Source organism: Silene latifolia, chromosome 10 (genome assembly GCF_048544455.1).
Source record: "Silene latifolia isolate original U9 population chromosome 10, ASM4854445v1, whole genome shotgun sequence".
Lineage (NCBI taxonomy): Eukaryota > Viridiplantae > Streptophyta > Magnoliopsida > Caryophyllales > Caryophyllaceae > Silene > Silene latifolia.
In genome coordinates, this window is record NC_133535.1 from 71,907,221 (window position 1) to 71,921,095 (window position 13,875).

The 13,875-nt window shown below is 39.1% G+C and overlaps 2 protein-coding genes across 2 annotated transcripts; both read left to right on the forward strand.

Moving 5' to 3' along the window:
* The first annotated feature begins 5,783 nt into the window (after positions 1–5,783).
* On the forward strand, positions 5,784–6,239 carry LOC141607760 (putative mitochondrial protein AtMg00860). The gene has a single exon (XM_074427110.1). The coding sequence runs from the start codon at positions 5,784–5,786 to the stop codon at positions 6,237–6,239; it is 456 nt and encodes a 151-aa protein (XP_074283211.1).
* A 172-nt stretch (positions 6,240–6,411) lies between these two features.
* Positions 6,412–6,828, forward strand: LOC141607761 (uncharacterized). The gene has a single exon (XM_074427111.1). It carries the CDS (start codon positions 6,412–6,414, stop codon positions 6,826–6,828), a length of 417 nt encoding a protein of 138 aa, XP_074283212.1.
* The last annotated feature ends 7,047 nt before the right edge of the window (positions 6,829–13,875 follow it).

The window sequence follows — 13,875 nt, forward strand, 5'->3', positions numbered from 1 at the left end:
AAGGAATTTATTTCTAGAAGACAGAGTGGGAGAAAATTTGAACTTGAAGAAGTTCGAGAGCCACAAACCGAGAATTAGGTAGAGAAGAACGTGGAGGATAGCATTCCCTCTTCCTCTGAAACGGTAATTATTCCTAGAAAGTCAAGTAGGATTTCTAATCCACCTGATCGCTACCTTGGTAACATCGAAGAGGATGTTGTTTTGTTACTTCTTGAAAGTAATGAACCCACTACCTACAAATCGGCCATGTCTAGTCCCGACTCCTCGCTTTGGCTAGAAGCCATGCGGTCCGAAATGGATTCCATGTACGAGAACCAAGTATGGGACTTGGTGGATTTACCTGAAGGAGTGCGACCTCTTCAGTGTAAATGGATATACAAAATTAAACTCGGCGCGGATAAACATGTGGATGTTTACAAAGCTAGATTGGTGGCAAAAGGTTTCACCCAAGTTCATGGTTTACACTATGATGAAACCTTCGCTCCAGTCGCTATGCTTAGGTCCATTAGGATAATCTTACCGGTTGCCGCATTTCATGATTATGAGATTTGGCAAATGGATGTCAAAACCGCCTTCTTGAATGGGATTCTAGAAGAAGAGGTGTACATGATACAACCCGAAGGTTTTGTGGATACATCTAACCCTAAGAAGGTGTGTAAGCTCAAGAAGTCCATTTATGGTCTTAAGCAAGCATCTAGGAGTTGGAATCATCGCTTTGATCATGTCATTAAACAATACGGTTTCACTAGAAGTGTGGAAGAACCGTGTTTATACATGAAGTTTAGTGGGAGTAAGGTTGTATTCCTTGTCCTATATGTGGATGACATATTGCTCATTGGGAATGACATTCCATCGCTCACTTCCTTTAAGGAGTGGCTAGGGAAACACTTCCAAATGAAGGACTTGGGAGAGGCACAACGAATCTTAGGTATCCGGATCTATAGGGATAGGTCCAAGAGGATACTATCTTTGAGTCAAGAAGCTTATATTGACAAAGTTCTTGACCGGTTCAATATGAAAGACTCCGGAAGAGGATTTCTATCTATGGGCCAAGGGATTACTTTGAGCAAGTCACAGTCTCCCTCTACCCCTAAGGAAATTGAACACATGAAGACCGTCCCTTATGCTTCCGCTGTTGGGTCTATCATGTATGATATGATTTGCACTCGTCCCGACGTTGCGTATGCCTTGAGCATGACAAGTCGGTATCAAGCCAAGCCTGGTGAGAGTCACTGGATAGCCGTAAAGAACATCCTTAAGTACTTGAGAAGAACTAAGGATTCGTTCTTAGTGTTTGGAGGAGAAACTGAGTTGTGTGTAAGAGGTTACACGGACGCAAGTTTCCAAACCGATCGGGATGACATGAAATCCCAATTCGGCTACGTGTTTATGCTAAATGGAGCAGCTGTTTGCTGGAAGAGCTTCAAGCAAAGTGTTACTGCTGATTCTATAACAGAGGTTAAGTACCTTGCAGCGTCTGAGGCTGCGAAGGAAGCTGTTTGGATTAGGCAATTCATGGAGGGGCTAGGAGTAGTCCATTCCGCCAAAGATTCTATCACTCTATATTGTGATAACAGTGGAGCTATTTTTCAAGCCAAAGAGCCTAAGTCTAGTAACAAATTTAGACACATTGAAAGGAAATACCATGTAATTAGAGATTATGTAGAAAGAAAGGAAATTGACATTTGTAAGGTTGGGCAGATGACAACATTGCTGATCCTTTAACCAAGCCTTTATCAAAGGCTAAGCATGATGGTCATGTCGTCTCTATGGGATTGAGACGAGTACCAGATTTTCTTTAGATTATGGATATGTAATAATTGGATAGTGTATATTTTATTATATATATGATAATCATATTCATTGTTTTCGTATTCATTCTTTTATGAATCTTTATTTAGTGTGACTAAATTTTAATACCTTGTTTATCTGAATAAGTTGTGGAGACAATGTTGAACACTATTCAAGTGATTAAGATGAACATTGTATTTTGTCCCTAGTCACTTAATGAGGTGACGTCTCGGAGTGACTAGATTGTAAGTCGATTGATGGTTGTTCAACACCATAAGGTCATATGTGATGACTGGTCGATTACATAGGCAGAGTGTGTGACATCTTGCCGGACAGTGACCATTTAGAGAGTCCCTAAGTTCTAGTATAGACGCCTAGTCGTGGCGGGGATCTCTAAGATGTTCTAATGAGTCGATTCTTTTGACTGGAGACTATTATCTGAGCAGGTGCAGTTTCCGAGTGACTTTGGTTTTTGTCCTAGTTCGTGCCATGAAAGGAGGCCAAAAGGGCATTTACTAGGTCATGGTGAGCTGTATTGTGCAATAGGATAGATAGGGCATACAGGGAATTGTCCACCCACGTTGGGTAACTATATCTCAAGGCCACTCGAGGAGTTAATGACTACAAATGCGTGGCCACGCTCGGAAGTAATCTGTGAGAGATTTTTCCGGTCAGGTAGTCACACTCCCGATCAAGAAAACCACTCGCGATGTGTTCATGTGCAAGTGCGACCTGAAAGACACCTTGCATTGAGTGGGAGATCAAAACGGACAAGAGAATTGGTAGCGCACACCTTGTGTCGGACAAGTGGGAGATTGTTGGAGTTAGTGTCCTCCACAAAAGCGCATTAACATAATAAATCTCATTAATAGAATATCATCAGATATTTAATTATTTGATCCTCGTCAGTTGATTAACGTAAATCGATAATGGTTGGCTGACTAGAGTTTGACGTTATTGTCGTGAGACGGCGGTGATCAACTTACCCCTTTCGGTCACACCTAAAGGAACGAACCCCAATTGATAACTAATTAATTGTATGAGATACAATTTATTTAGTCCCTTGATTTATAGACTAAGAGGTTAGTCGATTATTATTAGAGAGAATTCGAGTTGCGAACTCGAGGAGCGGCAGTTATTATTTAATTATGCGATAATTAAATAATAAGTTTTGGGAAATGAGTTTTAGTTAATTAACTGTTAATTTACTAAAATAGTACTAATTGATTAATGTGATTAATATTAGTACGTAAATAATATGTGTAGTGGTACACGTATATTTACGGAGTGAATTGGACGAATTAATTATGGAAGCATTTAAACATGATACGATGTTTAAAATTAAAATTACACGGATTTGTGCGACAAATATAAAAACCAACATGGACTTGTATATGGTCATGTGGACCGTGTAAAATAAGTGTAATGGATGATTACTCACATAATCATTTTACCTTATTTTGTATACTACCATAATATATATCTTATACTAGATTTTGCATGTGATGTAAGATAAAATTATAAGACAAAAAAATGTGTCCACTTGATGACTCCACCCGCCACTTCCTTTTCCTCCTTACACACTCAATATATTTGTTCACTACTTCACACTACCTCTTTACACAATTCATTTCATTTTTCCATGTGAACAAACTTCTTCTATCTCTCTACAATAATTCTCTAGTATACACTATTACTAAGAAAAGTTAGTAATATTACTAGTATTATTATCAAGGGCACATATTAATAAGTTACTAGTTCATACTTGTTAATATTGTTGGGTAGTTCTTGGGTGCTACTTGGAGGAGACTTTCTAGTTGAAGGTTTTTCAAGGAGGATCATCCACATCATTTTAGCTCAAGAACAAATTAGTAAGGAGAACTAATTTGTGCCCATTTTACCATATATTCAATGTAAGGAAATTGTTTTTCCTTATACTTTCTTTTTATGCTTTCATATTAGCATGCATGTTACATAGATCACATAAACTACAATTTATGAGATAAATTTATTTTATTAGAGAGTCTAATATGGATCTATGATCTTTCATATACGTCTATCATACTCTTGTCTTTTGGATGCAAGTGTCTTCAACAAAGATTTCAGCTCCGCAATCTCTTCTTTCCGTATATCAGGAGGAACTTGTTGTTGTGGTGGCCAGACAAACGGAGGCTGTTGGTAGCCTCGTTGATAGGGTGGATGTGGCGGCACAACCACAGAAAGTTGACTAGCTCGTCTACGCTGCTTGAATTCATAAACCTCGTCATTTTCAGCTAAGCAAAAAGCTGCATTGTGCTCAGCAGCATCACATCTCCCGTAGTAAATCACATGTTCGCCATATAATGGAACATAGGTGACGGGTCAAAGGTACTCAAGCCTTCCCTTTGACGATCTTTTACCTAGAACTGTCTAGGTAGGACCTATAAGGCCTATCAAAACAACACTAAAGAAAAAAAGATTAGAACGACCTCAAGGGAAAAATCCCTTGAGGCTAAAATCAGACAGAATTAACCAAATAAATAAAGTAGTTGCCTCCCCGGCAACGGCGCCAAAATTTGATACCGTCGTTTCAGTACCAAAAATAAATACCTAAGTACTACTAACAGAAGTCAGCGGTAAGTAGGGTCGAACTCCACAGGGAGGCGGTCACTATCTACTTATCTATTCGGTCTGTCTAATGTCACAGTGTGGGGGTTTTGGTTGTTTTGACTAAACTAGAGAGACTAAGGCAAGAAAAATAAAGACAAGAGAAATTAGCAAGAAAGAGAGGAAACTAGGATATCGTGTCATCAATGAACGTCAGTCAATTGCACTCAAGGTCACAGATTAGTCGAGGTGTCGGTCTAAGGGGCAACGAATATCTCATTCCGGTCTCAATTCGCCCTAAAATACTATTAGCTTAGCTTCCGCCCTCATTAAAGCATTCTATTGTTCACTGCAGGTCTCACCCTTTCCAACCTTCCGGTCCAGGTCAAGGCTTACCAAAATTAAAAGGCTAATTATGTCGACTCAACTAGCAGGATACAATTATAGCAGTGATAAACAACATAGACTAAAACAACAACGACAACCTATGAATCTAATTAGCAATTAACGACAATCCATCGAATCACCTAATCCTAGCAGAGAAATTAGCTAGACATAATAGTGGGAAGAATAGAAATAAAGAGAGAAATAAACATTAAATAAAATGAGAGAAAGGGAAAAGAATTAGTTACAGTAGATCCGGAAATAAAGAGAAGAACAAAGTAAAAGGAGAAAAGCATCGTTCGATCCAATATTAGATGATGATTAAATTGTTCTATCGTCTTCCTATTTATAGGAAAGACGATTTTATTAACCCTAATGACGAAATAAAACAAAAAGCTCGAGACCATTAGAGAAACCACTCGATCGAGTGATTTAAAACCACTCGATCGAGCAGAATCAGACTCAAATCATTCGATCGAGCAGAATAAATACTCGATCGAGTAAACACTAAATAGACAATGTTCGATCGTGTAAAGAAAGTACTGGATCAACCTATTATTTGATCCAAAACCACTCGATCGACAAGTAGAGTACTCGATCGAGTGAACTATGACTCCAACAGCTACTTGTTCGTTAGTTTTCAGCTTTGACTTGATTATTTAGCTCTCGGAACGCCTTCACGCATCCCATTGCAGCATCATTTCCGCTCCAAATTCACTCTTCCTCCAAATGCATGCAAAACAGACGGTAAAAAGGCTTGATTTTACTACTTTCTGGTCCATTCCTGCAAATAGAACAAAACACACCAAAGTAGCATATTCGGGGCATTTCGTAGCATAAAACTACGATAATAGCATAGAAATACGTGCATAGAAAGGCCAAAAAGGACTATATAAAATGCACTTATCAACGACATTCATATTTACATCAAAAATAAGGAACAACACTTGGAGGATTTGAGGAAGGTATTTGAGAAGCTAAGAGAACAGAAACTTTATGGAAAGCTCGAGAAATGTATGTTCATGGTGCCCAGTGTGACCTTTCTTGGTTACATTTTTGGAGAAGAAGGAGTGAGCGTTGATCCTTCAAAAGTGGAAGCAATTCGATCATGGCTTATTCCTAAAACAACGACTGAAGTTAGGAGTTTTCATGGATTGGCTTCATTTTATCGATGGTTCATTCGGAATTTTAGCTCTATTGTTGCACCTATCACCGAGCTAACAAAGAAAGGAGAGTTTGTGTGGAATCCAAGCGCACAAAAAGCATTTGATGAGATCAAAGATAATTTGTGTTCAGCACCTATTCTAGCTTTGCCCAACTTCGACAAATTATTCGAAGTTGAATGCGACGCTAGCGGAGTTGGAGTTGGAGCTGTTCTAATCCAAGAGAAACGACATATTGCATTCTTTAGTGAGAAATTGGGTGGAGCAAGGGTGAAGTATTCCACCTATGACAAGGAGTTCTATGAGATTGTGTGAGCACCGGATCATTGGGCTCATTATCTTTGCCCAATACCATTTGTTCTGCATTCTGATCACGAGGCTCTAAAGCACATTCATGGAAAGCAAAAGTTGAATGCAAGACATGCCAAATGGGTAGAGTTTTGACAATCTTTTACCTTTTCTTCAAAGTATAAGATGGGAAACTCTAATGTTGTGGCTGATGCGCTTTCAAGGAGGCAATGTTTGCTTGTTGCACTCGATGCAAGGTTACTTGGATTTGAGCAATTTGAAAGAGTTGTACAAAGATGATCCAGATTTTTCAAATGAACTAATTAGTCCTACTAATTTATTCTTGGTTCAAGAAGGTTATTTATTCAAAGGAAACAAACTTTGTGTCCCTAAGAGCTCAATTCGAGAGCTACTGGTTAGAGAGGCACATGGAGGAGCGCTGGCTAGACACTTTGGCGTCAATAAGACTTATGACATTCTTGGAGAGCACTTCTACTGGCCTAAGATGCTCAAGGATGTACAAGATGTGATAGCGAGGTGTGCTACATGCCAAATGTCGAAGAGTTCATTCACTAAGTGGCTTTACACTCCCTTACCAGTTCCTACACAACCCTAGGACGAGGTAAGCATGGATTTTATTATTGGGTTGCCTCGAACTCAAAGAGGTAAAGATTCAATCATGGTAGTGGTTGATCGATTCTCAAAAATGGCTCATTTCATACCATGTCACAAAAATGATGACGCTTCTAAAGTTGTTGAGTTGTATTACAAGGAAGTTGTTCGTCTACATGGCATTCCAAAAACTATTGTTTCCGATAGAGACACTAAGTTTTTAAGCTACTTTTGGAAGACATTGTGGCGTTTGGTTGGTACTACGTTGTTATTTAGTACTTCTCACCATCCCCAAACTGATGGTCAAACGGAGGTGACAAATTGAACTCTTGGAAGTTTGTTACGATGTTTAGTGAGTAAGAGCACAAAGGATTGGGATGTGAAGTTGGCACATGCTGAGTTTGCCAATAATCATACACCGTCTATGACTACTGGCCGTGCACAATTTGAGATCGTTTATGGGGTAAATCCTTATCCCCTTTTGATCTTATTCCTATTCCAAAGAAGAAGATGGTAAGTTTTGAAGCTAAGGAAAGACAAGCTGCATTCTTGCGTACTTGTGAGCAAATCAAAGCTCAAATTGAGAAGGCTAATGCAAGATACAAGGACAAAGCTAATAAGCATCGAAATCAACCTACTTTCAAGGTGGGAGATCTTGTTTAGTTACATCTTCGCAAAGAAAATTTTCCCTCGAAGCGAAAGAACAAGTTAATGCCAAGGGTCGATGGTCCGTTTCGAGTACTTGAGCGCTATGGTGAAAGTGCTTACAAAATTGAACTCCCTGATGAATATGGTGGTATAAGTGCTACTTTCAATATTGGTGATCTATCTCCATACTTGGATGATAAAATTTTGAGGACAAATTCTTTTGAAGAAGGAGAGAATGATGTAGGAGCAATGTCGAGCTCTAGCGCACTCTCACTTAACGCTGGTCCAAATCCTTATTTTGGCGCTAAAAGAAATGCGAGCTAAGTCACAATGATAAGTTTGACGTCCTTTGATAGTTCAACTGCTCAATAAGTCGTATTCCTACAGTCCATCAAGAAATAATGTGAAGTCAAGTTCGTCGGTATTAGCACAAGCTAGCTCAAACCCGTGAGGGCCCAAGAAGTGTCGTCCAAAAGAAGAAGAGTGCCGCCCAAGGGAGAGGGTGAATCTAGTCTTCCTCACCTAGTTTTTACAAAAATCTAGCATATTTTTCTACATAGTCTTAAATAATGCCTTGGAGCCCAAGCACACTTAGGAAATTGCCCCTAGCATTTAATGTTGCCTTGGAGCCCAAGCACATCTTTTGATATATAAGGGCCGGAATACCCCTTTGTAAATCATCCAATTTCAGAAATATAATCCTAAGTGTTGAGAACTTTTCTCAAACTTTGAATGCTTGCGAGTGTTCTTGTCTTCCTTGCGAGGTTGGCGCCTTATTTCATCCTTGTTTACTGTGTGTTCTTGGTTGAAATATCCTCTGTTTCCCTCCTTGTTCCTGTGTGGTCTTGGTTGGAGATTTTAGTTTTAGTTGATTTATCTTGCGAGGTTTCTTAGCTAATCCATATCCATTTTACTTAACATTTTCCGCTGCAAACTAAACTCAAAAAACACAAAAATATCACTCAAAACACTTCACCAAATCAGGCCCCTTTTTGTGTCTAAAATTCACACCAAATTGGTACCCGGTTTTACATCAATTTGTTTTGTCTATTCTTACCAATAGCCTCACTTTCCCATAACTATTGTAAGCCCTCGGCTGTGACAGACATTGTTTGGTTGAAATGTATGTATGGTGATTAGAATTGTCTATCATTTTTGTTGCAAGCATGTTTGTGTGGGTCGTAGTCTAGGTGAGCGTCCACTTTTCTTCTCTCTTACACTCAAATGCTTACCCTTTGCTTCATGAGAGAAGAGTGACCCGTGTGAGTCCAATTTTAAAGGTCTCGCAAGGTCGACAGTTCAGCTTATTTATAGACATCATACAACTCGTTTGCGCTTGGCTGTTGTAGTTATAAGTGTCAGTTTCATTTGCATTAAACAGTTTAAGTGGACAAGTTATAGCTAGGTCTGAGGTTTCTTATCCGTTCCATTAGTTTGCATTTAGTTTACTCGAGGACGAGTAACGGTTCGGTTTGGGGAGATTTGATATGTGCAATTTATATAGTCCTTTTTGGCCTCTTATTGCACGCATTTCCATGTCGTTTTCATAGTTTTGTATTGCAAAATGCCCCGAATAAGCTACTTTGGTTTGTTTTGCCTCATTTGCAGGAACAAACCTGAAAGTAGTAAAATCGTGCTTTATTCAGTCCCCTTAGCATGCATTTGTGGAGATGGAAGGTTTTGAGCAGAATTGCCGTGCCTTGGGAAGCGTGAAGGAAGATTTGGAAGTTAACCAAATGAAGTGTCAAGCTGGTTCAGTGGCTAAGTCCTCGATCGAATGGTTTTCTGTTCGATCGAGAGGTTTTGGTGGTTAAGGAAGCTCGATCGAATCCCTGCTTTACTTGATCGAAATGAAGTATTTGGAGTTTACTCTATCGAAGGCCATATTGTTCGATCGAGAGGAATCGCTGGTATAGTGCTCGATCGACGATTTTCAATTCCTTCGATCGAGTAACTTGCTATTTATCACGGGAGTTTATTCCGTGATTATATTAATTAGTATTTCAATTTATTTTATAAATATCTCCCCTATATAAGGGAAGACGTAATTAGGTCTAAAGTATTCTGTTTTCTCTCTTAATTACTCTCTCTTAAGCAGACTTTTATCTTTCTCTCTTTTCGACGTTGATCTTGTTCTTATTGTCGGATTCTCAACTTTGTAATCATTCTTTCCTCCTTAATTAATCATTAATTCTCTTTTGCTTCTTTAAGTATATATCTTATAGTTACTGTTTTAATCATTTTTGTTAATTAGTTTATGTTATTCCTCTTTATTAATCCTCATATCATGTCTTTTGTTATTCCATTTATTGTTGTTATTAATTTCATCAATAATATGAGTAGCTAAATCTCTCCATGTTAGGATTAGGGGAGCCATGGTAGTGAATAAATGAGGTTATGAATAGGTTAGATGATTGAATCGTGAGAACTGCTTTATGACAATATAATTGTAATCGTTTAGTTGAATGCACGCTTCTAAATCAGTTAATTTGGCTAAATTCAGACCTAGATCGAGAGATTGGAATGAATAGACCTGTTTTGAACAGTAAGACTACACTAATGAGGACGAGAGTTAAGTTAGTTGTATCTTAGGGCAGAAAGTGGACCGAGATGACCTTTCTTATACCCTTCTCACATTAGACCGTCTGAGCTATTTATGATTGAATTGATTAACTGCCATGGTGAACCGACATCCTAACAGACTTTCCTTTATCTGATCACATACTTTGTTTCTCTCTGCTTTTACTGCTCTTATTCTCTTTGCCTTAATCCTTTTAGTTTAGAAAACAAATTCAAAACCCCTGTTTGTTACCGTAACAGACTTAGATAGTAGATAGATATAATAGCCTCCCTGTGGCGATCGACCCTACTTCCAATAGCTTCTGTTAGTTATTTTAGGTATTTATTTTTGGTACTAGACGATGGGGATCATAATACACCTGTAAAATAATTGTACTATAAATAATGGCTTTATAATGCATTTTCCATCTCATTAATAGTAATAATAAATGGGTGCTAATTTTTTTTTTTTTTTTTTTTTTTTTTGGGTAAAGGTAAGCTTCTCATTAGAATCAATGGTTTCCCATACATTACACAATAGTCAATTCATACATACATACGCATACAAATTAATGCTGCCTAATGTATTCAATCCAATTTAGAGCCCTAGTATTTCTACTTTTAATCTGTAACTGCCCCAACCTCATTTGCACCTCAATCTTGACCCGCTGCAGAATGCAACCAGGCATACTGACATATCCATCCACCCTGCTGATGTTCCGTGCATTCCAGATGTTATACATTAGACTAGCTAATATTACCGCAATGAGTTTCTTCCTGCAAGCACTATGTTCACGTAGCTGAACCCACCACTGAACCACTTCCAGGCTTGGAAGTTCAATCATACACCAATTGGCAACCAACACCTTGCATCTGTGACTGAAAATACAGGAAAAGAAGAGATGATCATGGGACTCTTCCTGTAATCCACACAGGAAACACCTATTACTCTGTATGATGTGCATTCTTAACAGCCTATCCTGAGTAGTTAATCTCTGATGAGCAATCAACCAACATAAAAAGTTTTGTTTAGGAATGATCCACTGATTTAGCACCCATGGATACCAGGTTACCTTGTCCATCTCTGGTTTCAGCACCTGATAGCCTGCCTGACTGTTATAATGCTCTGTATCCTCACTGAAAATGTAGTCTTTAAGTAAATGCTTAACCTGGCATATTTTACGCCAAGCCCAGCTACTGCCACTTCCAGGTTCATACTCATTCCAGCTTGTATTCTTTATGTAGATGGCATGCACCCATTTAACCCAAAGATGGTCAGTCTTTTTGGTCACCCACCAAGCATACTTCCCTATAGCAGCAAGATTCCAAGCATGGAAATCTCTCAGTCCTAGACCCCCCTGACTTCTTGCTCTGCAAATTGTCTCCCAAGAAAACAACATTGGACTCTCCTTGTTATCATTACCATACCATAGGAACGATGGGTGCTAATTTTCGCAGTACACATTTTACTCATTGCAGTACACTTTTGACCATCCTAACCTTCTCATTTGCCCACTCATTCTCCCTCTGATTTTTTTTCCCTCTCTATCTTTTCTAACCTACCAACTTCCTCCGAACTCCTCCCTTTCTCTTAGTACCACCATGTTTGACAACTTGGTCTCCCTCAATGCCATCAAAATATCCAACCTTGTCGCCGCCGTATATAAAACTGATACTTTCTTCAGTTTAAACTATTGGGTTAATTAGACAACTTTGTATCCGAACTCAGTCCCGATCATAAATACCCAACCATCAGCGTGATGGCACCACGCTGTCCTATAGCATAATGGGACACCGCAACAGTGTTTTCGATGTACCGCCTTAAAGATAAATAACCAGCATCCAAAACTTAGTTTTGAATGTTCGTATACGTCAAGTATCAATCTGAAGACGGATTCTAACCATGGTGAATTTTGATCCAAAAGAAACGGGCTGATTATAGCAGGTTTTGTGGAGAATGGGGCCACGGGGGGATCTTGGGAACAAGCGTTTGTGAAGCGTATACGGAGCGGAAGATTTAATTGTGAAATCAAGTGAGGCGAAAGAACCGAATGCACTAGGTACAACCCGACCAGTTCGTGTCACTTGGCGTGATATTGGTGAAGCGGAAGTCTTTTTGTTTGGTTTTTTTTGTGTTTATGTTGTGCAAGAATAAAAGGATATTTGTTTCGACTTCTTGTGAAGAAAATCGACCCAATGGGATATTTGCTATCACTAGACCTATAGCGATAACAATGGGGAATTACTCGAAAACGCGTCAAGTAATTCAACTTAAAACGCGGAGCGCGTCCTTAGTTCAAGGCAAGACTCGAAAGCATCGACTCTTTGAAAAAGATTGAAACACAAGTTTCTCTCTCTAAAGGTTTTTCTTAATTTTTGGATGGTTTACAAATGAGGAGGCTAGGTCCTTATATAGGACAAAAGCCTTGGCCTCCAAGCAAGCATTTAATGCTAGTTTGTAAGTTCTAGGATGAATGAATACATAGAACTTACAACCTAGACCTTTTTGTCAACTTTTATTCAAACTAGGTTGAAAATGCAAAAAACTAAGTAGGAATTCCTCTCCTCTTGGTGCCGCCACTTTCCTCTCTTTTCTCTTGTTCCCACACGGCATTCCTCTTGTTCCCACACGGTTTCAAGGTTCTCGCGGGTCTTTCATGGGGTCGATATTCGCATCAGGTCGTTTATTAATCGTCCCGCCATACGCATCAAATTCTCTCCCTTAAAAAAAAGAATTGTCCTCAATTCTTGGCCTCAGTATGCCGGGATCAAAGATGAATATTACAAACCCAAACAAACCCGAGCACATAATCGAATCATATTTGATGCCACCAGGATCAAAACAAATCTGGAAGTTAGATTCAAACTTGATTAAGAACATGAAGCAATTTACGCACCCCGTTGATCTCTTCTTCAACTCATCATCTTCAATGTAGTCTTCATGTTTATCCATCTCCAGTGATTTGAAATTGTAATGATTATTGTAAGTCAAAACCATTTTGTGCCATCTTTCCTTGCGTTTTACTTTCTTGTGATTTCCTTCCCACCACCTTTTATGCACAATTCTACCGACATCCAAATAGTGGTTGCTTGAAACAACAAGATCATCATGAGCTTCCATGAAAATTGACCTCAATAAGAAATTAGAGCTCCCACCATGTAGCTTCTCATCAATGTATTTGTCAATTGGTGATTGATACGGTTCTTTGACTTGATATGGTTCCCACCTTCGTATCACATCCTGCATGACTCTCTGCAGTTGGGGCCAATGAAAATGCTCTTTGGGAATATCTACAGTTTTGTTTACCCCGAAATGTCCTCCAAGTCCACCTTCATGAGCTTCTCAAATAAGGAGTTCCCGAGTTGGAAGTTTTGAAACATTAAGTCTATTACCTTTGAAGAGGAAACCATCTGGAATAATGAACTCATCACGAGTTCCGGACTTGCAAATCTCGAAGGTTTCTCCAAAGTCGGGATCATGCTCGTAGTAACCCTTCAATGCCTCAAATCTAAGTAATCGGACATCGAGCACGTTCAATAATGAGTACCATCGTGAGAGAGCACCGGCCACCATATTACTCTTACCACGTTTATACTTTGATGAAAAGTGAAAGGATTGTAGGAACTCCACCCACTTGGCATGCCGTGGGTTTAACTTTTGTTGTCCATTGATGTGCTTCAGTGATTCGCGGTTCGAGTATAGGATGAAATGACTCGGCCAAAGGTAGTGACTCCAATGTTAAAGAGCTCTCACGATAGCATAAAATTCCTTGTCGTACGTTGAGTAATTGAGCCGGGCTTCATTCAATTTCTCGGAGAAATAAGCGATGGGTCGCTTTCCTTG

Coding starts and splice junctions, on each gene's coding strand:
- LOC141607760 (XM_074427110.1), top strand. CDS start 5,784: ATGGTGCCCAGTGTGACCTTTCTTGGTTACATTTTTGGAGAAGAAGGA.
- LOC141607761 (XM_074427111.1), top strand. CDS start 6,412: ATGTTGTGGCTGATGCGCTTTCAAGGAGGCAATGTTTGCTTGTTGCAC.